The sequence below is a fragment of the Felis catus genome, chromosome B2 (assembly GCF_018350175.1).
Source record: "Felis catus isolate Fca126 chromosome B2, F.catus_Fca126_mat1.0, whole genome shotgun sequence".
NCBI classification, from domain to species: domain Eukaryota; kingdom Metazoa; phylum Chordata; class Mammalia; order Carnivora; family Felidae; genus Felis; species Felis catus.
Genome location: NC_058372.1, coordinates 140,906,941 through 140,933,438, shown reverse-complemented (window position 1 = coordinate 140,933,438; position 26,498 = coordinate 140,906,941). Strand labels below are relative to the sequence as shown.

At 40.9% G+C, this 26,498-nt stretch overlaps 1 protein-coding gene across 10 annotated transcripts in view; it reads right to left on the bottom strand.

The window, feature by feature from the left end:
• The window catches only part of ARID1B (AT-rich interaction domain 1B), a 443,873-nt gene that overhangs the window by 272,539 nt on the left and 144,836 nt on the right, over positions 1–26,498 (bottom strand). For all 10 annotated transcript variants that reach the window (XM_045058284.1, XM_045058282.1, XM_045058281.1 and 7 more), the window contains one exon: positions 12,099–12,209. In XM_045058284.1, the coding sequence (XP_044914219.1) occupies positions 12,099–12,209 (111 nt within the window). The remainder of the gene's footprint in view (positions 1–12,098; positions 12,210–26,498) is intronic.

The window sequence follows — 26,498 nt, the reverse complement described above, 5'->3', positions numbered from 1 at the left end:
CACACCAAATGTTGACAAAAGTGTGTGGCAGTAATGTTCTTCCCCTAAAATAACAAGCATTTCTAATATGGGACTAAATGCCACCCTTGCAGAAAAGGCTAACTTCATTTTGATATAGCTGTCACTGCTCTTACCTTTTCAAATATCCCAAACTTCCACAATGGCAAAACATCTCTGTGATATTACACTTGCTAAAAGTATGAATTTTGCAGATTTCATAGATGGTTCTCTGAAGATAAAAAGAGAAGATAGTCTTTTCAATAACAGGCATTCTGAATATAGGTCTGTTTTCTTGTGGATTTCTTATTGCTGAGTGTGTTACAGGAAAGAACACTAATAAGCTAATCCAAACTTTATTTTTATGTTATTCCTACACCTTACATAAAATCTTAAACACAGGAGGCAATCAATAAATGACTGTTAAACGTAATTGAGTTTTTCTGGGTAAAGTGAAACCTGCATTAATCGAGGATGTCAACATTTAGGCACACTAGCTGAGGAAAGACAAATAGAGTAACTACAAAAAAGCAAAACCACTTGGGAAAATCTGAACATATTCGTATTTATTCAAGGACACTCATAATTTTAATCTAAATTGGCAAAACAGTGTTTCAAAAGAGACAACGTCTTAGGTTTGAAAACTAAAGTTGAAGGGCACTCAGGTGTGTTCTAGGACAGGTGCACGCAGGCAGCTGCTGTAAAGGGATGAACTATGGGTTCACTGGGACTCCACCACTGCCGGGACTTTGAGTCCCGTTTCCTGCCATTGTGGAGTCTTTATTTTCACATCTGGGAAGTAGAGCTTTAAAAAAATCTGAAGCAAAATACGTAAAACTACACACATTTTAATAACTTATTAATATTAAACCTCTGGGGCGCCTGGGTAGCGCAGTCGGTTAAGCGTCCGACTTCAGCCAGGTCACGATCTCGCGGTCCGTGAGTTCGAGCCCCGCGTCGGGCTCTGGGCTGATGGCTCAGAGCCTGGAGCCTGTTTCCGATTCTGTGTCTCCCTCTCTCTCTGCCCCTCCCCCGTTCATGCTCGGTCTCTCTCTGTCCCAAAAATAAATAAACGTTGAAAAAAAATATATTAAAAAAAATATTAAACCTTTGCTCTTTATGCAGGAAGTGAAATGACAGTGCTTTAAACACTGGGAGAAAAAAAGGGAGGGAGGGGTTTAATTTTAAAACACCAAGAGAAATCTGCTCAGAGTTCATGGTAATCTCCCTAAGGCCCTATTTCCTCTGCTGGGATTTAAATGTATCACAGAAACTCAAGGTATTCAAAGGAGTAACCGCTACTACACAATAAAAAAGAACAGCTTTCAAAAATAGCATGTGAAAAACCAGGTTCCCCCGCCCCCTCGCACAGTCGCATAGCCTCAAAAAAGAAAAACAAACAAACAAGTAAAAACGTGAAATTTGTATAGTAGACTCATAAATGCACATACTCAAAATAAGTTTCAGAAGAGGAGAAATCATAACGAGATACATGAAACTCAGGGATAACCCCTCCAGAATGAAATGCAACCAGAACAAAGTCTAAATCATTCCAAAGTAAGCCAAACAAAGCCAAATAAAGTCACCTGGCCCCACCCAAGGAGCATATTAGGATATAAACTTACTGGATTCTCCTAAAAACAAAGGCAATGGGACCAGCCATGAGTCCTAACTGAATTATATATAGTTTCATCTATTTTTGTGATGGCACTCTGTCTTACTCCATGTTAGAGCTAGCAACGCTCTGGTACAATCTGCTGAGTTGTTTACACAAACTCTGCTCCAATACTCTTCAAATCATCTCCGAGAATTTTAGTGAAATGTACAGTTATAGCCACCACTACCATTCTTTCAACATCGGTATCTATTTATGACATTTTAACTCTTATATAAAAGACCTATACAAAAAATGAGGTTTTTGGTAACAAAGATGAAATGTTTTCTTTTAGGAGTTTTAGAATTCCGGCAGATTTATTCATGAAATCTCTGGGTTATTCTTTTCTCCCTAAACCAACTCCCACCACCACGTCACCCCTGTGTTTGTCATCTCCTGGCCACTCAGCTTAAAAACCTTAAAAACATCTATCATTCATCCCTCCCTTTATTTCAACAATTTTCTCCTCTGCATTCTCACTGCCATCACTTTTTAATAATCTGACTCAACCTCATTAGCGAGATAATACACTAACCTCTTAAGTTGTCTCCCTGCCTCCAGTGGTAATGAAGGCATTTTGAAAATAAAGGCTTTGCATAAATAAAAGGCAGGGAACAATCCACTTGTCTAGGTAACCTGAAAGTACCAGACTTTCAAAAATAGAAGATGGGGTGGGATCTGGCTTTGAGAAGACAAAATACATGTCAAGAAGGGCATGTCTTTAAAGTTCATGTAACTCACGCCTACGATATTCACTAAGACCCCTGACTCTGGGCATAGCTATTCTTTTACTAGCAGTTTCCCGTGTTAGTTAACTGAAAGTTTTATTTATGTAAACCAAGACTTTTAAAAATGGTGCTCAAAAAATTGTTATACATAATTATTATTATTTTGAAGCCAAATTTTCTCCAGATACAGATAATTACAAAAGACCAATCACATACTTTTGGGGTCATTAGAAGGTGTTAACTAAATCACTGTACTTCTCAACCACCCACACCCATGGTGAAAATAGAAACTGATGAAAGATCCCTACCTTACATGAGAAATTTTTGAAAAAAAAATTATCAGTATCAGGATACAAGTCTAAGATGGGAGCAGGATACTGCTGTGCTCGCTCATTCTGGACTTTAAGAGAAGACATTTACCTGTAGATCAGGCACAGCTTATGTACTATTGTCTCAGGGGACACCACTCTGCTTTGACAAAGATAGTAATAAAATATGAAGTAAAAGGAAGACTTGTGACATACCACTGTACCCAGATCAAACCAGGGAGCTCCAGGGAGAAGGAGGGAGACGGGGAGGGAAGGGGGGAGGGAAGGAGGGAGGGAAGGGGGGAGGGGGCACAAAATGCAGGGGACATTTTTGATTAAACTGACTTGGGTTCATCAAGAACAAATGGTGGTTTTCATGTCCCTGGGTTGCTAATATTTCCATTAGTGACAAATCTCAGTTTAAAAAGCACAGGGTGCTTACTCAGTTACTTTTTAGTACACAGATGTAAACCTGGAGTGTCAGAAGTGACTGGAGTCCTCAGATACAGGCCATCAGGGTCGTCCTTACACCAGCATGAAATTAAAACCAACTGCTGATTGTTTTGGTTCAGACAATGGTCTCCACTGGGTTCCCATTGATCCAGTGGGGAAAGGCATTAGACTTTGCATTACAAAGATAAGATTTCATTGTCCTGCGGCTTCCTTTTTGTTTCTTTTTCCTACCTCCCACTTTATACCAGGTGGTCATAAAGATACCCGGTATATGTACTTCTCAACTTTTCAAGATAAACCTTTCTCCTTCTCCCAAAACTTCCCTACACTCAAATATGTCAAAGTACCAAACTGATCCCACAGCAGGGAGAGGGAGCCCTCTGCAATCTCGGAGAAGTTAGAGACAGACTCCACAAGAAGACCTGTGGCTCTCCCATAACCTGCATAATAAAGCTACGGACTCAATCATGCAACTCCAAATCCCTAAGTATGTTCAAAAGCAAAGGCACCCAGGGCGCCGGGGTGGCTCAGTTGGTTAAGTGTCCAGCTTTGGCTGGGTCACGATCTCATGGTTCCTGAGTTCCAGCCCCGCGTTGGGATCTGCGCTGACAGCTCAAGAGCCTGGAGCCTGCTTCAGATTCTATGTCTCCCTCTCTCTCTCTCTCTCTGCCCCTCCCCCACTCAAGCTCTGTCTGTCTGTCTGTCTCTCTCTCTCTCTCTCTCTCTCAAAAAATGAATAAACATTAAAAAAAAAAAAAAAAAAGCAAATTGCACCCAAAAATGGGAGGGAAACCATTGCTGGAGACGTCATTACTGAAGGGCATACGCGAGCCAGAACTTTGACAAAGATTTAGTCCTGTTTGCCATTCACCATCATCATTAGAACAGGTATCCAGGCCAAAATATATTACTTTATCACAATAAAGTCATCATTCCTACCATATGAGTCATCATAAGCTGCACATTTTGTTTCTGGGAGGGAAAAAAAAGGGCAAATGATTTAAACGACTCCCAGCTAATCATTTTTATAATAATCTGATCTAAATATTTAGCCATAATATTATTTACTATCTTTCTGGTCTAATAATCAGGTGCTATATAAATCTGAGAACTCTAGGAAATTAGCTATCAATAACTGAATGCTAAAAATTATATATTTAATTTTTGAATTAATGTTCTCACATGCACTGAACAGGGACAAAATGCACAAATGTATGCACGCAGATTCCACTGCACAGGACCACTGCTCTGAACACTTAAAAAATTCAAACGATAGCTTGATAATGAAATAAAGTGAAAAGGCACACACACCACAATTTAACATTGGATAAAATTTAGGTCCTGTAGAAGGAGACAACAATAGTACCTGACAGCTTTTTTTTTCTTAAATAGAATGCATTATGAAGAAAAGTGGTTGAGAAAGCTTAGTCACTTTTTTGTAGCTTAAAGCTTTTTTTCCCCCTCTTTTATTCCAGGCTTAAACAAAGTTCAGTGGGGCATCAAACTGCCTGTTTTAAATTACAGTCTGTATTTTAAAATAGAATGCATGCACGGCGTGTTCCTGAAGCTAGGGGGTGGGAGTGTTATTCACGGAAAATTGAAGGCTTGTTGAGTCAATAATCTTCTTTCACACAGTAACAATTTTCAGCTAAAATTTCTTGACCCAAACAAAAGAAAACAAGACCATTCAGTTATTTTACAACGATTTAGAGAAAGAAGGCAAAAGAAAAAGATGAGGAAGAGAGAGACACTTCTAAAACCCTACATTGGGAGGGAAGAATAAAAAATTTTGCTCTCTACATGTATTTATTTCCTCTCCCAAGCTGATGGTTAATATCAAAAATAGTTACTTCCATTCGAAAAGAAAAATAAAAGCAATTAACCAGTCCACAAACGCTACTATGAGCTCCTGCTGGTTATAGAGCTCTTATTATATAACCTACATGTATGCCTTCAGTTACCTACAAAGAGGAAATTTGTAAATTAAAATCTATTTCCCACCTAACTTGGCTAGCACAAAGTAAAACGCATTCAACCCCTTACCCTGGCCATGGCTGCAAAACTGGGGGAAGCCCACTGACTCCTCTGGGTACCAGCACCCTGAAGAAAGGAGGAAGGAGGCTTTCTAGTTCAACACGCCTGCCTTCGGCAGGCTCGAATGAGAAAAGGTACCTCTGCATGTCAGTCCTGGCATAAAAACTAAAATTAAAACCCGAAGTTGTTGTGCGGCTTGGCTTGACCACCTGTCCTACCCAAGCCCCCATGCAAGAATTTCCCACACGCCGTTTTTCTGTGCTTTATACTGAAGACAAACACGACTGCTCTTCCCCTTGTGCACAGAGGCAGCTCATCTGTCGGAGAGGCTCGTGTGTCCAGGTGTGGTTCGGTGGCTCTTTGTGGACACACCTGGGAGTTGTATGCGCCCAGCCTGTGGGGCCACAGAGAAGGCTCCACAGCCTCCCCCAGGTCATCTGAAGAGCAGCAAGCTGGCTCAAAACCTTCCCGTCGCCAATTCGTTAGGGCAAATCCTGTATGCTGACTTTTCTATCAGCTAGGAACATCTGCATTTTTCATCCCTTACTTAATGAGCCTCATTTATCAACTATAGATCATAGTTATCTTTCTATTATCAAAACCAATATCCTGCAAATCAGTTATGTTTCAGTCTCTCTTCATCTCCAATTTTGTCCAGTGTCTATTTTTTATAGTACTCTTTCATTAATTTTTTTAGAGCTGACAGTCCCATAAAATGGGTTGAAATTCATTTCCCCCATACTTTAAATGGAAACCTTTAGAATGTTATGTGAACAAGTTTGCAGGGGGTATGCTTACAGTGTTTTTAAAAATTAAATGAATCTTTTAAAATAACATATTGCCACTAAGCAAATATCTCAGCTATAATAAATTTAGAATTATCCACTTATTTCAACAGGGCTGAAGATCTCAATTTAGAAACACTTTGCACACAAACACTTCAGTTATTTAAAAGCAAACTCTAGTTCTTTTTAAATATTAATTTATTCAAACTTTCCATATATTTAACCTGCTTTTACCTGGAAGAAATCCAAACTGGTGAGGTTTTATTGGGTATTCATTTACAGAACAAACATTTAAGTGGAAGATTGTTTTGAAAGAAGGAGAAACCTACTTTCCCGCTTCCTACTACTTCTTGCCTTGTTCAAGTATTATCCTCTATTTTCAAAATGACTGCCAATATCACAAATGTAGTCTAAGGGATAAAATTATAGAACATCACATCTTAAAGAAATGAGCCATGTTGGAAAATAACGTTTGTCAAAGTCACTACCACTTTTCCTAAATTCGAACTTTCAAGTAAGGTCTTCACGTGTTTCTCTCAACCTTAATCCAAAAAGAATTGAGGTCTCCATATGGAATAGACCAGTTACTAAAATTACGTTTGAGAAGATGGTAAATCCTACGTAAGAATTCCAACTATTGCGTGTTCCACTTAAAACTTTGCCAAGATATCAAAATGTGTCTGTACCTTCAGTTTGGAAACTATGCCACTGATGAAGGGGTATCTTCAGACACTCTACCTGACAAGGCTCCATCCATCACAGAACTTCCTGCTCCCTTCCATGACTGCTCACCTGTCACCTCTTCCCTAACTCCCCAACTCCACGGACTCTACTAACATTTAGAAACACTCACAAACAGCTGATGTCGCCAGCTACACACAGGAATTATCAGTGCTTCAATACTGAAATAAAGTGACAACAACTTACAATTTTTTAAATGTTCAGAATGATTTGAGAAGGATCAATCAACGGAAGACAGCTATACTCTTAACTTTTTACTGAAACCCATTTAAATCGAGTTCAAGATACAAGTAAAAAAAGTTTGGGAAGAGTTCATTCAGCAGCCAAACATCTAATTCTAACCTGGTAGATTTCAACTTTTGCAAAAACCTGCCACCTAACAGGTTAAGAACACTTTAACAATTTGTGTTTTCAATTGGGTTGAAAACTTAGTGAAAAGCAAAACCCAGTTAAAAAACGCTTCACCTAGCTTTTTCTAACAGTTTCCGATTGTTCACAGGAACTGTGTTATCAAATCTACAACACTTAAAATGTTCCTATTAACATATCATCAATATTCATATATGCTGCCAAAGCACACGACCTTTTACCACTATCCAACGTAAGTGCCATTAAAGATTTAAAAAACAAACACACACAGGGTATTCTTTTCCAGGGAAGGCAGATCATTGTAGGCTCTGTTGCTAATACCTAACCCCCAAAGAATAGTCTTGGTAATAACAGTTTTCCAACCATCCCCTTTCAGGCTTCCAATATCCTGTTTAACACCCTCTATTTCAAAGAAAAACTGGCATTTACTACCTCCTTCCTTTCACAAAGGGCCAAAAGACATATGTTTTATCTAAACCTCGATATTCCCTTCTAATTGCAAACTTCAACAAAGGTGCCATAAGTGCTGTTCCACGCGACATTTAGGGTTTTTTACTAAACTCTGAAAGACACAAAAATCCCTTTTTAGGTCGACCTCTTTAGATATTTCCTATTTAAAGAAGAAAGGGTCAGAAGGAGATTTTTAATGACCTGATGGGCCTTCTCAAAGTCTGTTAGAATGGGGCTGATCTTATTCTGCATCTGAGGCAAACCGAATAATGGGCCTACTATCTGAAACACAAACTGGTGGGAGGCCTCTGCGAAGAAGAAACCAGATCACTGACTGCCAACCTAAGGAGAAGGACAGCTCTTCAGATCCCTGGAGGGGAAAACGCTGTTTACTTGGAAGGAGAAAATCAAACCTTTTGTTTGTTTACTTCCCTGTATCCATGTTTATACACATTTTATTAACAACATATCTGTGCCGCACTTACTGAAATTATTATTATCGTTCCCGTCAATTTATTTATTTTTACAATTAAAAAACCTGTATTACTAAGAAAAGAATGTTTTCACACTATTTTTAGCTCAATTATCCAAAAGTGCCCACTTCTTCCCTAGAAGCTTAAGGCTACCAGGTTCAAGTCAAATGTCATTTTATAATAAAACAGTTTTAAGGAAAAACCCACCCTGCTAATACAGATACCTCATTATAATCCTTTAGTCTCAGGAGCATCAGAGAACATAGGCTCTACTGATATCAATTTGATACCTTGGAAAAAATCCCTTAAGCAATGAAAACAAAATTCTGAAACTGGAGGAAGAACGTGGTTGGAAGTTTTTACCTAAAATCTTATTAGGAAAATACTACTGAATAAACATCATAAATACTCTGAAAAGATCCTATTCTAACAGGGGAGCCAAGACAGCTATAAAAATAAGTGTAATAAAAAGATAAACAGTAAATGGCACAAGCAATGAAAATGTAACAAAAGACAACAAAAAAAGTGTATTAAATAATATTTGGGGGCGCCTGGGTGGCGCAGTTGGTTAAGCGTCCGACTTCAGCCAGGTCACGATCTCGCGGTCCGTGAGTTCGAGCCCCGCGTCAGGCTCTGGGCTGATGGCTCAGAGTCTGGAGCCTGTTTCTGATTCTGTGTCTCCCTCTCTCTCTGCCCCTCCCCTGTTCATGCTCTGTCTCTCTCTGTCCCAAAAATAAATAAACGTTGAAAAAAAAATTTTTTTAATAATATTTGGAGGGGTTATCTTAAAACAGACATTGAGATCTACTCAATGTTTATAAAATAAAGCGTTAGTAAATTGTAGCATTTTTCTGGCTTTCCACTGTGTATTCTGCTTAAATGCTGGCTTCCTTTCATATCAATATTAGAGGTGGAAAAACTACCCAATGTGCTCAAATTTTAAGTGATAATATTCCAAGGAGAGAGAGTTCTGCAAGCTACTTTTAATATCTACTAGATGCTAAGAATTGTTAATAATGGTAATATCAAGGTATGGAAGCTAATGCAACTCAATGGGGAAAGGCTGTTGATTAAGAGGGAGAGCAGTGAGTGGACATTATTAAGAAAGATTTGTTCTGAGCTTAGGTCTGAGGGAATTAAGTGATAAGTAAATATCACTGGTCATGGCCCCAAGACAACAAGAGGACAAGTATTAATTTATGAGGTATTTGCTTTACCGTGGATGATCTCAGGATCTAAGTCAGCTGGAAAACATAAATGCGTTAGCTCCTGAAGATCACCAAGAATTTAATGACATGCAAATACAGACAGATACCAGTTCAAACAACGGTGGGAGGACAACTTACTGAGATATCAAATTACAGATCTAGCATAAGGATACTGGAAATACCTTGGTTTCTCATAATGGAAACTGAACTGCATAACAAACATGCTAAAGAAAAGATCACACGTACAGAAAATATTACAAAATCTATCCCAATATAATCAGAAAGATTAAGAAAGGACTACTGGAGAAGTTCCTTCTTAATAGTCACATATATAATAATCGAAGACTGAACAATCATACGGTAGAATTCTATACCACATTTTTTAAAATGTAAAGGGAAGACCCACAACTTAGTTCTAAATTATAAGCTACAGGTTACACATACGATGGGTTGCCTTTAAAAGACAAGATTTGTATCACTGACACATGAATCAAAAATGCAGCATAAATCTACAAATTACCCAACAGCAAATTCAGATATAATCACAATATAGTTTCATGGTACCTACAGTATCAACTTAGCCAAGTGGGAGAACTAAACTACTTAAAAGAGGTAATACTAAAAATACATGATATTAGAGCCATGGAGAATACCAACAAATCTTGCCCCCAAACTGTGATGACCTTAATTGTGTATAACATAGCTAAACACGCGTTAGTCAAGCCTGTATGCAAACTTTCTACACAAACGATGCCTGTTAAAAGAAAAGTGGCATGCTAAAATCCATTTAAATAAAGCCAGCTTTCGTTTTGACAGGTTGGCAGCAGGTGCAGGAGGGTGGTGGCTAGGTACACCAGCTGATCTATGGTTTGTCCTTCATTCAGTAACTGACACTTCCATATAACTCACCACAAAACCAGGAAAGTTTGTTCTCTAAAAAAAAGCTTAGTGAAATGTTATTGCATCAATCAGCATCTTATTTACCTGTGAGTTAGTTACAAAAACTGAAAGAAAATACCAAACGGGGCATTTCTCTCTCTCTCTCTCTCTCTCTCTTTTTTGTTAGCACGTAAGAAAATTTGTGTCATAAACAACTAACTGTAAATCCTCTTACAACTTAGACACGGAAAAGATGGAGGAAGAAAGCAAGTCATTAAAAGTATTCAAACAGAACAATTCAGAAAAACTTGGAACTATTGGTGAACAGATCGGTTCACTTCCCGAAATGCTCTCAGCCCTCTTTTCAACACTCAGCTTAAAAAGCACCGTCCCAGAGCCCGACTCTTCCATCGGGTTTTCTGGGACTTCCGCATTTCATTCCCTCCCTAATGGTGCTGCAGAGCCAGCTGAGCGTCGACACCCCCTTTCCGTGCAGAGCCATGAAAAGCAGCAGAGCCTAGTGAACGACTCCAAAGTTCCAGTGGATACAAAGAAAGCAGCACGCCACCAACTGTTCTTCTAACTACGGAAAAAAAAATCTGTATCGATTTATAGCAGCCTTTCCAACCTGCAGCACAGCACACATCACATCACCAGCCAGGGGCACCCCTACGAAGCTGGGCTTCTCTAAAAACAATAAAAAGCTGGAGAAGGGAAAAAAGTGGAATTCGTTGTCCATCTGCTTCCCGTGAGTCCACTGAAATTTCCGAAAACCGCAAGCTAATTTCCAAATATCCAGCAAACATTACGTTTGTCAGCGCTGCTCCCCTGCATGCGTACACACGCGTACATGCTCACCAAGCTCAGGCGTCCGCTAAAGAAGGAAAGCTTACAACGCAAGACGCAGAACCCATCACCTCTCCTTCTTTCGAAAACCGAGTAACTAGACAGTGAGCACCCCGGCGTCAACTAGAAGATGACCACAACCGATTTCACCCACCTCCCATCACGGATGTAAAAGCTAAAACATTACGTCAAAAACATGTTCATCGGCTTCAGAGATACTCTAGACCCTGTGGCCAGCACTTACCTTCTTCTCTAAGGCTGCACATGACTTAAAGACGGGTAGAGCATGCATGGCAAATGTCATGTAGAACGCTCATTACAAATGCTAGTCCTCGAACGCTTACAAGTGATATAATATTACTTAATGTAAAACATTGGAAATTCAAATTAAAATCCTGGCTAGCCTGAACTCCCATCTCAAATGAAACTTAACAAAAATGAAGTAATAATAATAATTCTTCAAATCAAAATATTTTAATAAAAAAGAAATATAAAAACTGATTTGCACAGATGTACTCTTTTAGTTTATAAGGAAAACCTCATTTAAATTAGGCTATCGTCCATTAAAAAAAACAAAACAAAACAAAAAAACAAGTTCTTTACAGGCATCAACACGATTCCCTATAATCTAGCCACTACCCTAATCAATATATATCTCCATCCCCATACTGTATTTGCTGGTGGAAATAAAGTCCGCCTTTTCCAAATTTAAACTAAAATGCTTTCTTTTGGGTAGAAAAGGACTGGGTGATTTCTCATCACATCTAGCCCCAGAAGCTGGGATGCTACCACCGGATGCTTTATCTCATTCATCATCTGTGATCATTTGCCAAGTGGGAATTTCTTCACGTTTAACTCTTGTACAGACACCTCTGTTCTGTATCACTACAGAAAGCAACAGGCTAGGCAAAGCACAACTGTACAAGAGAAACACCTTTCTGCCACAAAACCCGTCAGCTGAGTAATAAACCTTGCAAATGGACCCAGAGATACTTCCAGATGAAAGAGACCTATCCAGAATAAAGCCCTAAAAAATTAATAAACCACAAATACATCTGACATCTAGAAAGTTCTCCCCTGAGTCTTAATATAAAGTAGAACAAGCAAAAGTAACAGGTCTTTTTAAAAATCTTTAACTCATTACATTTCTAAATCAGCACATTAATGTCTTACTGGTAAACTTGATGGTCTTTCTTGTTGTATTAAGTTCAAGTCTTCGTGGTTAGGTTTTCCAGGAGCCAAAGGAGGTTGAGACCTAGTTCCATAGCCTTCCTGAGACATGTCCTAAACAAACACAAATATAAAGCACTTCATAAATATCTCAATGAAGTTGTAACCAAAATGAAGCAAAGGCTTATCACAAACTATCAATTTACATTACATTTAAGCAGACACAGAAATATGTTCTAGCTATCATGTAACTTTATCAAAAGTAGAAGCAAATGACAAAGCAGTGAATCGTCAAGAGCAAAAAACATTATATACACATATGTATACATATACGTGTGTGTATACATATATGTATATATACACACACAACTAAATTTATCATGACCATACAAACTAAACGCCATATTTGAGTTTTGCAGGAAGGTAACAGTCAGTAAAAGATGGAGAAGGAGGTAAGCTACGACCAAACTCTCTTTAAACCAGAGCAAACCAAAAGTTCGTGTTATTGTTTAATTCTGATTTGAGCTGAGCTGCCTTTAGCGTTACCTTGAAAATGTTAACATAATTAATGAAAACTTTATTATCAACTGACTTTCAGTACGTCCTCTCGATAACCCACAAAACAACACCATTATTAAGCTCACGGTATCCTGGGGTTTCTACAAAACCAATAAACGCTCATGTACAGAATTCCATATGTTCACGTGGCATAGTTTCCAGAGAAGCACAATCAAGAATAAAACAGCAGTAGGGAAACAAAACACACCCAGAAAACCTGCTGAGGTCTGAGAAACTTATCATTAACATGGCCTTTCTGGCATCCTGTTGAACACTTTTCCAGGAGGTATTCAGCATGGTTTCAGTGTTATACTGAAATACTATTATAGAAACCAAATACCACACCACACCAAGCTCACTGTATACCCAATCTCGAGGTGTTTAACTATGTCTGCTCAGCTACTAAACATTCTACCACCATTTGCACCCAAAGTCAAACAGCAGCACAGAATGTGAAATACTTATTACAGCATGTCTTAATTGGCGCTGAAAGCTGAAAAACCAGTTTCTGATGGGACGGGGGAAAAAGAATGGAAAATACCACTTAAAAGTAAAATTCTCTCCCTTTCCCTGTCCGTGTTCGTATTAAAGAAACATTATATACAACTTCTACTTCTCCTGTTAAATCCTCAAAATACTACTTTAAAAATTAATGTTTATTAGTTGAAACCCTATAAAAAGCTTCTGCTGCCCCACCCCTTTCTCACACAGTATACGCTGAAAATTACATGGTTTCTTAAGCCAAGAGACTCTGGACCAATAGCTAGTACTACAAAGTATACAAACTGTACAAACCAGATTTAAGTAGCCAAGCACTGGTTTTAAACAGGCCCTGTGGTAAGAGCATGCCTACAATACAGCATTTCCCAAGCAACCCTTCTGTCCTTTAAATAAATCTACACACACACACACACACACACACACACGCACGCACACACACGCACGCGCGCACACACACACAATTAATCAAAATATCTAACCTCTAAAAGGAATGCATTATGCCCAGTCAGTACTATGCTTTTGTAAGAGAGTTAAATCCCAGTTGTCCAGGTTTTAATCTGGTAACAGTGAGGTGAGGCCTCAGTGAGCACATGCCATCCAGGACACCCAAAAGGGTCTCTTCAATCTGGCTGCCAGCAGAGGGGAACAATTGGGCTGTGGGGGACAAAAGCCAAGGCTGAAAGATTATTACCGCTCTCGCTGCCCACCCCCCTGCCCCCAGCACCGGCTCTTCCGGACCCCAGACCTCCACTTGTCACACAGACATCCCGCTGGGTGCCCTGCAGGCGCCTTTAGATGAACAGCAAGGATTTCAAATCAAGTGGGGCACAAGGCCTCCATTCAGGGCCTTCACCCTGTTACAAAAAACCCCACAAAGGTGCTGGACAGCCTCACAATGGGCAAACAAATGAGCAGACCCCCCCCCCCCAGTTCCTCAAATACACGCGTGTGCGCACACACACTTTATGGGCAGTGCTCAGACACTTTTTTCTTTTTTCTTTTTTTTTAGTAAACCTCAGTTAAGAAACAGGAACAGGCTCACATGCCCTATGCTTATTAGCCTTTTAAATTTTTTTTATTTTCTCTTTGTAGCTAAATGAACTGATTTTTAAAAGAGTTGAAAGAGACCATTACAGCGGTAATGAATACACATTTCAATTTCGATACTGTCCCCTCTAAAATAAGCAGCACTGAACTAATAGACTAGGAAAGCTATCAGAAAATTTTACTATGGCCTTGCATTTCACTTTTTAAGGCTTTAAAAGTTCAAAATAATTAGATCCCACCAAAGTCTCAAACACTATTCCTAACCACAAGAGGCTTTGAATTATTAAATTCAGTTGGAAATAAAACTGAAACAAAATTTAGTGAGAATGGCTGAAACGGGAACTTGTTCCGCCTCAATTTGTGTTGAAACATAAGGATTAATTTAACTGAGGAAATATCCAGAAAAGGTACCAAGGTTTAACCTAAAACAATCATCATCTGTATATAAATCAGCCTGGGACTATAAAGTCTACATTTGGCAGCTTTAATAAAGATAGAAAGGCTATATTCCATAACAAACCTGAGCTTTTTCCCCTTCAGAGCTATATTTATTTTCTAGTATGTACTTATTTTCACCTCAAGAAGAGTAGTAGTAATGAGTAATTTAATAGACAATATAAGAGGGCAATGTCAGTATCAGGAAATAATGTATTCAGCATTACATTTTATAAACAAATGACAAGATACAACCTTACATTTAAAAAAACTTTTTTTAATGTTTACTTTTTTTGAGAGAGAGAGACTAGAGCACGAGCAGAGGAGGGGCAGAGAGAGAGGGAGACACAGAATCCGAAGGAGGCTCCAAGCTCTGAGCTGTCAGCACAGAACTAGATGCGGGGCTCGAACCCACAGACTGTGAGATCATGACCTGGGCAGAAGTCGGACACTTAACCGACTGAGCCACCCAGGCGCCCCACATTTTTAACACATCACTGCCATCTCTGGTTATTTACAAATCTGAACCCGTGCACACTAGTGTGCACGCTAGTTTACACACATATTATTCTGCATTCATCTGCCGTGCATATGCAAGGCCATGGCCATTTAAAAGAGTTATCTCACTCTAATAATTCTGCAATGCAAAAGAACCACATGTGCGGAATGTGGTTTACCCTTTCAGAGTTCTTTATCAATATTATTTTTCTTCGTCACACCCACAAACTTTTACCCATTGATGGATTCTGGTTTTAACCCTCTTTATGTTATGAGTCAAAGAGTCGAAGGTAAAAAGGAGACTGACTCAGGAAACAAGAAAGGTTTGTGAAAAGAGCTTGCGGGTAGGGGCACGCACGCATCTGTTCCACAAGTGTTCACCTAGGTATTTAACAGACGTGGTAGGCGTCTGCTGAATGCCCAGGAGAGAACACTCCTTTTGCTGGGTACTTAACATCTTACAGTGTGAAGCACGAGCAGGTACAAAACACTCGTGTCCCACTTATGTTGTAAGGAAGGATAAGATCACAACTATCACGTGGGTGTCCCGTAGAGGCCAAGAGCCCAAGTGCTCCTGTCTTCTTTTATGATGAAATGAATTAAGTACTAATGGCAACACAAGACTTGAAAGAAAATGTAGAATAAAATGTCAAGGACTCTTTAAAAAAATAAAAAAGGGAAAATATTCCCATGGTATGAGTTCAAAAGATACAAGGTGATAAACAATGAAAAGAATGACTGTCTCCTCCACAGGATGCCCTCCACAAGGTTATCCTTCCACAACCACTCAATGCATTACCAGGTGTAAATGTGAATTTAAATCCTTTCTCCTTTGTTTCTCCTATACACAGCATGTTTTTGGTCCCTTAACAATAGACCATACAGCTCATTCCATATCTGCACCTAAATGTCTATTCTTTGGGTCCTGCTACAGAGTACCGCATTATTTGTCAGAACCGTGACTTATTTAAGCAGTCCCCTACTGATGGACAGTTAGGTTGCTCCCAATCTTTCCCCACCTCATGCAACACAATGATGAAATCCATGTGCGTTCATCTTCGTGTGAAGTATTTCTGTGGCATAAATCTGCACGAGGAGCATTTCTGCCAGACGGTTGGTACCTTTAAATTTTTGACAGAATCTAACAAAGTGCTCTTAACAAAGGGACTCTCGGTCTACATTCAAGGCCATCGTTTTGGAACAGAATGAAGCTTCGCTAAAAATGTTGATCTTAACTCTCGATATGCCTAAAGCCATTATAAAAAGCAGGAGAGCAGGGGCAGGGGGAGTGGTAGGAGGACTGGTAGACGGTAACACAAAGGAGAACAAAAACTCAAGAGCATGTAGAATAGAAACCAAAGGAAGATGGAGAAGTAGACGGGGTGAAGGGTCCTACACACACCGACAAATGGTGTACAGGGTGGGGGAGGATGAGGCCAGGAGCCAGTGGAAACCGGTCTAGAAACCATGGTGACTTTTGGGTGACCTAAGGAAGATTTCTCCAATAATCGCATGAAGTCCAGGTGTGTTACCAAGAACAAAGGTGGCCACTTGCTACTACGGCAATAATCCAGAGTGAGATGACAGGATCTGAATGGTATCGTAACGTCCTGCAACCTCTAGGTCAGAACAAGTTTCCTGCCCCTTTTTTCTCCCTGCTTTTGGAACTGCCACCATCAATTCCAACTGCTAACGGGGAAAAGAAACGGCATATAAGACACTGTCGTGGGAGGGAAGAAGGACTGGGGCTCCTCCACAGGGTGCAGGCCTGATGGCCACACAGGGTTACCAGTCACACGAAATCACGACTCGGATCAAGAAACTTAGCATGCCATTGACCTCCCTAAGTTTTAGCGTATAGGTAAAAAAATTTAACATATCCTTTCCCAAAAGAAAGCAATATAAGTCTATAAAACACCCACTTCATACTGGGTGTTCACAATCACCCCCTCCGCCAACCCAGGAACACGCTGAAGGAAATACACAGACAGCTGACATTTGCAGGCAGGGCTCTGTGACAGGTTCTGTGTGCTGCCCACCTTTACAATAAACCCCCGAGACAGTCCCTTCTACCATCTTGTTTTTACCAGGAGGAAACAAAACCTTAAGTGACTTGCACAGCTAACATCTAAGCACTGGATAGTGTCTCCATGTGATGGACAAATCATTTCTTCCCTAAGCGTCCTCCGGAGGCCACTGGAAACCTCACACGCTATTACGTACTAACTAATATAATTTTAACTTTTTTAAGGTATTCCATATATTCTCCTAAACTCCCCTTTCAAAAATCATGAACCTTGCAAATTTTATATGTGGGATACTTCCAAAATACTCAATTACAATACTGTGAATAAATATTAAAATTTAAAACTTCCGCAAATTTGAATCTAAGACTACTTACTCTCTCTACCATGACCATGGAATAAAGTCCACAGGTCGACAGGAAAGACAGAAAGAGACCCACGCTGCCTTCTTGCATTATGTTCGCGTAAAGCTCCTCGGCCAGTTCGGCTCTTCCGAAAACTGGCGTCGCTCGGATCTTTACCCCAGCGACTCCACGCTGATCCCTTGGGGTGACAATTCCTCTACTTCAAGTCCCACATATTTTAACTGCACTATGAATATCTCTACTTGAGGGTAAAGTCCCTTCCACACATCACGTCGGAAAAGGACTCTCCTCTTCGTCCTCCATCCTGATGGTCCTCTGTCCGGTCACCGCCCCATCTACAGGGGACTTCTCAGAGCCATCCCACACACCTTTTCATATCTTTCACTATCCGCAAGCTTCAGACCCATCGAGTCACTGTCAAGGCCACAGTCTTCGTCTTCCCCCACCGACTGCCAGGCCCTGTACTTGAGCCGCTTTATATGATGGCCTGTGGCCGACTACGCCACCAGAACTGACTTGGCTAAAATTCAAATGGTCGTGGCACCCTATTGCTTGGAAAAGGCCTCAGTGCCTACAGAACGAAGCCCCGCGGTCTTTGGTCTGGCACAGGAGAGTTCGGCAAACACCCTCCAGCTGGCACCCAGCTTCAGCTGGGTCTTCCCCCGGCAAGCCCGCCCCTCACCCCCTCACCCCCTCGACTGTTCCCGAGCTCTCAGGATGCCACGTGTCTGCACGTGCAGCTCTTCAGTCCGTCCTGGTCCCGGAGGGGTGCCTTTCTTTCTGGATCTGCAAAGCATCTGGCTGTCCTCAAGAGCCTGCTAAAAATGAACTCCAGCATGCCCCCAAACAACGACCCTCTTCAGATGTACTCCTCCTGAAGAATTTACAATGCTGTATTTTAACTATTGGTTTGTGTATCTCGTGAACTGCCCTCTTACTTCCTCCTGGGTTCCCAGTGCCAAGTGCAGACAGGTACTCAGGAAGGGGCTGGTGAATGAATGATTGACTGAATGGCTCTGAAAAGCTTACACTTAGAATTAGACACAGCAATACAAAAATAAATGTAGGAGGACAAATACCTAAAACCGAACAAAACTTGGGCTCATGCCCAAGAATATTTATCATGGTAACAGCTACACTGCCTGGTAGAATGTGCTACAAAACACATTTTGTTGTTTGTCACTGGCAGTCTTGAATGCAGTAAAAAAAATAATAATAATAACAACTGAGAGAGAGGAAAAAGACTATGGTAAGCATTAGTGGTGCCATCAAAAAAGAAAGAAAAATCAAGACATTCTATACTTCCTTAATGAACAAACCAGTAATGAAATATTCTTGCCAAAAAAAAAATGATAATGAGTTTGATAAAGCCTATCTAACCACCAATTTATAGGAAATAAAAAGGACCAAAGAACATGCTAAACCATAGCGAATCAATCAGCAAATCTCAAACTGTAGGAACCTCTACTAGACATATGACCTACTTTCTTCAACAAATGAGTTGCAATAGTTACAAGGAGAGGGGAAGAGAGATGGAGACGGAGGAAAATCCTAGAGATGAGACTATATCAACCAACTCTAAGACTGGACCTTAGATCTTTATTCAAACTATCCTACAACGTAAATTAAACCTTTATTCCAACTGGATAATTGGCATGAAAATTTGCATTTTAAATGTGATAACTGTATTATGTTGATGTTTCCTTTTTAAAGGCCTTTATCTTTCAGAGATACATACTGAAATATTTACAGATTAAACAACACACTATCTGGGACTTACTTCAAAATAACACTGAGGGTGGGGGTTGGGAGGTGAGGGAAGAGAGTATAGGTACAAAGAGACTGGACGTACAACTCTTAAAACCTGAGCAATGGGTGCACAGGGCTCCTGTCTACTCCTGTTTATGTTTATATTTTCCATTTAAATGAAAATAGAGTGAATGGCATTAAAGACCATCTGTGGGGCATCCACCTTCAAGACTACAAGAACTTCTCCCAAGAAAACCCATCAAACATAGATCATTTACTCTTTCTTAACCCCCCTCCATTTTAACCTGTTTGCTGTACCACTTAATCCTAACCCTTAGCTGTCTTTTAATCCCTCCGTAATCTTAACCAAATTAACCTCACCAGTTTCGTCTTCCCTAGCTCTCCAAGGTCAAACCTGCCCAGATTGCTGACTTGGTGAGCCTTTCTCAGTTTCATCCCTTGATCAAGCTGTCCTGATCTCAGCTCCAGCTGCACCCCTGGCCCCAAACTGACACTCTGACCCAACACAAGCCTCCAACACGACTTTTCCAGCCACAAACCCCTCCAAAGATCATGAACCTTCAAGTCAAAGAAACCCAAGATCAAATTCCAACTTCTAGACTATTCACTAGCTGTGTGACCCTGAACAAATTTTTCGGTTCAGTTTCCCACTCTAGAAACATCAATATTGGATTGAGCTAACCTGGGAAGGCTAAGGGTACAACATGCCCTTGACACGCTGGGCTCATGTACACGAGCTGTGCAGTGCTCTGGGACTAAGGGCTGAGAGGACGTTTCACACCCGTGACAATTAGTATCTGTTTAGGATACTGGTTAAGTCACGTTAATTCTCTTAAGTCCACACCAGTACTTTCCCCTGCATCGACCTTTAACCCTTGCTCCAAAAATGTTTGATAGCAGATTTAAAAATCACATGACCAAAGCTCACATGGTTTTTGACTGCTACTGATTCCATAGGCAGATTCTCAACTTCAGGTAAGTAAAGCCACAGAACCTGGAATGTGCCACACACACTGATTGAGTATAGATCCGGCTAGATTCAGAATGCTGCGCGTTTTCTACCAATTCAAAGGCATAATTATTTCCGAAACTTTAAACCATTCTAGGAAAAGGACAGGCCTATACAAGCGACTTTATATTTTCTTACTGATGTGTCTCATCATCACTGACAGCAGCATCAACACCACCGTCGTAGCCTGCTGTTGAGGAGGACGCCGCCCTGGCACAAGACCCCCGTGTACCTGCGGCTGGGGCAGCCCCTGGGCTTGCTGGAAAGGGGAGCTCTGAATGGACTGGAGAACAGAGGGAACATGGCCACTAAGAGCAGCCGCCTCCCTAGTCTACTTAAGCCGGAATCCTGGAGGCCATGTCCTCTGGCATGTAAGACTTTGGGACAGCTTCTGGCCTTCTCTCGGTTTTCGCCAGAACTTCTTTCTAAACTAACAGGGGACCCAGAATGCAAAGGGGAATGTGGCTAAAATGGCATTTCCTAAAATACCAAAGAGAAATAGGAAGATACTCAACAGCTAATGACTAAAATAATTAAGATTTTTAATAGACTAATAATATATTTTTAAAAATCACAAAGCCAAAGGAGACACAGTGAACGTCCAGTTATGCTTTTTGTTACACACACACACACACACACACACACACACGCACGGATTAAAAGAGAACTCGAGCTCTTTAACTTATTACCTAAAGAAGAATTACCTTCCTTATCCACAAAACCAAGACATGAGGACTTACCTCCAAGAGCTGTATTAACAATTAAAGGAGAGGCTACCTTTAAGCAATTAGCACGGTGCCTGGTACATTTAAGGCTCAATAAACGTTAGCCATCGTTATTTATATTCTTTAAAACCACACTGAAGAAGGAGAAGCAAAGTTTTCATGGAACCGCGGGGGCTTTACCTTGTGACAATCGCACTGATGGTGATGAGGACAACAGCAGTAACAATTATCCGAGATTTACTATTTGCCAGACACTAAGTGCTTCATTCATCGAAAAAAAGGGTCTTTCCGTCTGACATGAACCTCATGAAAGAAGTGCTATTTTAGAGAGGAAGAAACTGAGGCACAGAGCTTGAGGAACATGCCTACGGTCAATCAGTTAGCAAGCAGTATTAGTGGGTTGGGAACCAACGTATTCCTTCCCCAGAGTCCTCACATTTAACTGCGCTCCCACCCTGCTCCTCCCACAAGGGCTATTTTCTGGACGCCACCCCATAGCTGCTAGTTCTCAACCTGAGGCTGGGGTTCAGGAATCTCCATTTTTAATGCACTGCCCAAATTAGCTTGCAAAGTAAGAACTGTTGACTAAAGACAATGTAGTATTTTCATTAAAGCTTGATAATTAAGAAATTGCTACATTGTGGGTTTTAGAGTATTATGCCATCACCTAGCAGTATCCTTGGTGGAAAATTTTGCTGTGTCATTAACAAGAGCTGGTTTACCATGCCTTGATGGTTGGAAAATAGGTAGAACATGAGTCTATCCAGCCCTTACCTATCCTGCTGTCAGGAATGGTCCTATTACTGTGACCACAGGAGCAGCTCAAAAAGGTCACCATCCACTTTGGAAAGAAGCAGAGTTGGCACGGGCCTCACATCCTCTCTGACCGCTGACTCTTACTGCCAAATCCCAAACCCCTTCCTCCCTGGACCAGAGAGCTGACCGCTCCAGGCACACGAGCCAGAGACCTGGACATTCGGGGCTGCAACTCACATTTAGGGCCCGAGTTCTCAAGCTGGAGGGAAAGGGATTTGAAAACTCCCCCAAGACGGATTTTGTGTGGTGTATGTATTTTTCTGGGAAGAGGATCCCTAGCTTTCACCAGATTCTCAAGGACCCTCCAAAAAGCTAAAGCCTAAAAAACTAAGAGGGATAATAATATCAAAAATGGGACTCGCCAGTAATGAGAACATAATTTCATAAAGATTTAAAACCAGAGTAGCTACAATCTTTAAGTAACTGAAATAAAAGCATAATTACTAAAAATTCCCAAATACAGTTTGTGCCCAAATTGTATATGCAATAAACCTTAGGTTGCCTCTAGTCTAAAAAGTTCTCTGATCAGGACACCTTGCATTGTTAGACACAGGCTTTAATTAAAGGAGTAGCATGAGGGACGCAAACGGCATGATCACAACCTGCTGAAACAGAATTTATGAAACCCATATGCTGTATAAACAGGTAGAGTTTGTTTTCGCCAAAGAGCGAAGGAAGGTGCCAGAAAGATCCTGCCTCATGCCCGTCTTGCCAGCTCATCCCTAAAGCTGTACAGGGAATCACCTTTAAAAAGTTCTCCCTGAAATGCCTTTGGACTAAAAGCTAAAACTACCAAAGGGCAAAAAAGAAAGAAGGCTAGAAAACAAACAAAAAGTGGGGTGCCTGGGTGGCTCAGTCAACTAAGCATCCGACTCCTGACTTCAGCTCAGGTCATGATCTCATGGTTCCTGAGCTGGAACCCTGTGTCAGGCTCTGTGCTGACCACACAGAGCCCGCTTGGGCTTCTCTCTCTGCCCCTCCGTATCTCTCTCCCTCAAAAATAAATAAATACATATTAAAAAAAAAAGTAACAGAAAAAACATAACAAAAGACAACAAGAGCCAGCTCTAGAGGACTTTGTGGCCGTTGTTTTTGCATTGTACCGGTAACACTTTGAAAACTCAAGAAGCAAAAAGGATTCTGTTGAATTTTTTTTACCATGAGCACGTATTACTTTAATAACCTTTAAAAAGAAGTAAAATGGATCATTCATTTGGTCTATGAACTTAATTCTCTTTCCCCATTCCAGTTGTCATTTGTAGAGTCCCCTTCCTATCACCTTTACTAATCTTCAATGAAAAGTAAACAGAATTCAGACGCTCCTTCTCTAAGAAATAACAAAATCATCTGAATTTTTCAGAGGTTCCCTGATAATTTTAAAAATATATATTCCAGGTAAGTATTGTTAGTGACTATAGGAAAAATTTTACCTTTAAAGAGTCAACTAAATTTCTCTTTTGAAAAAAGAGGAAAAAGAAAACAGCAGAAATTTAGATTACCATCAATTACATTGAAATTATAGTAAAATTTATTAAAGCAAAATTCATTTCTTAAGCCATTTACATTAAAGCAAACCTTGGGGCACCCAGCTGGCTCTGTTGGAAGAGCACACGACTCTTGATCTCAAGAGTTTTAAGTTCAAGCCCCATGTTGGGCGTGGAGATTACTTAAATAAATAAAATCTTAAAAAAATAAAATAAAACAAACACCTCGAATTCCCAAGGACATTCTGAGGATAATCCTCCCACTGCCTTTCTATAGAGGAAGCGAAGGTTGAGAACCACTGCTCTAAAGCAAAGATGATATTCCAAATACTTGCCAAGTGGTAAAATGGTGGGGGCCAGGGTCCTGGAGTCCCCTGCTGTGCAGGATATTAACCACAGAGCTGGAGAATCCTTGGGTCCCAGTAAAGAGAGGGAGGACCCTCTGAATGTGCTGGGCCCGGGGACTATTCCCGAACAACTCTGAACTACTGAGTTTACACAGTGGTTCTCCGAGGACGGTCCCTGGGTCAGTAGCAACAGAAGCATCATGTGGGAACTTGTCAGAAATGAAAATTATCAGGCCACACTCCAGACTGAAGAAACTCTGGGAGTAGGGTTCAACAACCTGTGTTTTAACAAGCCTTCCAGGGCATTCCAATGCACAATGCACTTGAAAAACACTGGGTTAACAAATGGAAAGCCCCACACCTATGGCCTTAAGGCATGAATATCAGCCTACCTGGGGAGCAAAATGTAGCTCTATTATATATCAACAGTAGTAAAGGAGATAGTGAGCCCTTAGATTAAAGTCGAATTGAGATCAAACCCAAGCCCTACCACATTCAGGGAAAACTTGCTTGCTATATGATCTCTCAGGGTTGTTAATAAAAAATGAAATAATATCCGTGGGCCATGCAAAAATAAAAGACTGGAAAGCAGTGGCTGGTATTTCTGCTCTCCAATGGTGCTCAAACATTAGGATGCATCAGAATAGGCTATAACGTTAAATGCAGATTCCTAGGTTCCCCAAAGACAACAGGTTTTTTAAAATGTTTATTCATTATTGAGCAAAAGAGAGTGCAAGTAGGGGAGGGGCGGAGAGAGAGGGAGACACAGAATCTGAAGCAGGCTCCTGGCTCTGAGCTGTAGCACAGAGCCCGACGTGAGGCTGGAACCCACAAACTGAGATCGTGACCCGAGCTGAAGTCGGACACTTAATCAACTGACCCCCCCATGCACCCCAAGAACAGTTTTAAAGAGAGAACTGAGCAAATACACCAGGTGACTTTTTTTAATGTTTACTTATTTTTGAGAGCAAGCGAGCAAGAGCGTGAGAGCAGGGGAGGGGCAGAGAGAGAGTGGGGGGGGGACAGAGGATCGAAAGTGGGCTGTGCGCTGACAGCAACAGCCCAGTGTGGGGCTTGAACCCACAAACTGTGAGATCCTGACCTGAGCCGAAGTTAGACACTCAGCCGAATGAGCCACCCAGGTGCCCCACCAGGTGATTCTGATGCAGATAATCCCGTTTTTCACTGTAGAAAACCGTGGCTGTACAAAGGCAACGGTTGTTGCCCACCGTAGGAAATTGTAAAAGTAACCCTATCATTTCAAACATCTGCAGATACTCATCTTCTGGAGCACAATATACAGAGAGCCTATTACTCTAAGATTTGTTAAATCAAAGAAATTAATGAAGGAAGAACTTTAATGCCATATAGAAGTTATGTTGTAGTTTATTCTCTGTACTTTAACGAATCGAAATGAGCACTGATAGACAAAAAGGCAGCTGAGAGTAGCAAAAAAAAAAAGAAGAAGAAGAAGAAAAGAAAAGAAAAAGAAAGAAGAGAAAAGACCCAAGAAAGAAAAATTCCCCAGTCTCCCTCATGTCAGAATTAAATTCAAGGAAAGATGACTGTGTAAAAAATAGAATGAGCCTTGACAACACTTTAGTTGCACATCCTTTTCTATCCTCAACCTCATCCCTGACTCCCGACAGAGGAGGGGTATCGGACAGGAAGGGGAAGGGCCTCACGCAGGTGCATGTGAGAGGTCTACACAATGTCCCAGTCTATGAAGGGACAGGCTTCCTCCTCCACCAGCTGAGAACGCGTGACTGGGGCAGAGAACCAGAGACCACGTCCCCAGGGCAGCCAAGGGCCAGGACATCTAGTTCAATCCCGTAACTCCGTGTCTATTAGAGGAACTGATGGAGATAAGGACAGAAGGAAAAGAAAGGAAGGGGAGGAAAGGAACTTGGACAGCTCATGAGTTAGAAACACAGGAAAGGGCATGGAATTACCTGATATTTAGACTAAATCTTGCTCTTAATGTGGTTGAAGTTTTTCTTCAGCTTTTAATACAATGTCTCTTAAGTGACGTAGTATTTTCCTCTTCTCTCAGTACTGCAGACGGTCACGGCCATCTGATTCGATCTTCCACACATTTCTAAACATGCCCCATGGTCTGGTAAGGAGATGCCCGATAGCATATGAATGAGCCTGAAACCAGGACCAGGCTACCCACACACTCCAAGCCAACTGCTTTCTGGGTTGTTCTTCTCAGGAGGAACCTTCCATCACCTTTCTAAGGTAAGGTGAGTATTAAAAATATTGTTATTATTGGGGCACCTGGGTGGCTCAAGCTCAGGTCACGATCTTGCGGTTCATGAGATGGAGCCTCGCTTTGGGCTCCACGCCAACAGCAAGGGATTCTCTCTCTGCCGCTCTCTTTCTCTCTCAAAATAAATAAACATCTTTTTAAAAAATACTGTTACTACTATATAATCCCTAATGTCCCAGTTTTATTTTCCTTGAATTCTGGTAATTGAAAGAAAAAAATATTTTAAAAATATTTTTAGGGGCACCTGGGCGGCTGTTGGTTAAGCATCCGACTTCGGCTCAGGTCATGCTCTCACGGTTCATGAGTTCAAGCCCCGCATCAAGCTCTGTGCTGACAGCCCGGAGCCTGGAGCCTGCTTCTGATTCTGTCTCCCTCTCTCTCTGCCCCTCCCCCACTCATGCTCTGTCTCTGTCTCAGAAATAAATAAACATAAAAAATAAAAAAAATTAAAAAAGAGAAATCAGTCTAGGACTGGGCCTTGCTCAGACCTCAAAGCAACTTAAAAGTTTTCTCCTTAGGTGCTCACGAGCTCTTTAAACTTAAAAGGAAATC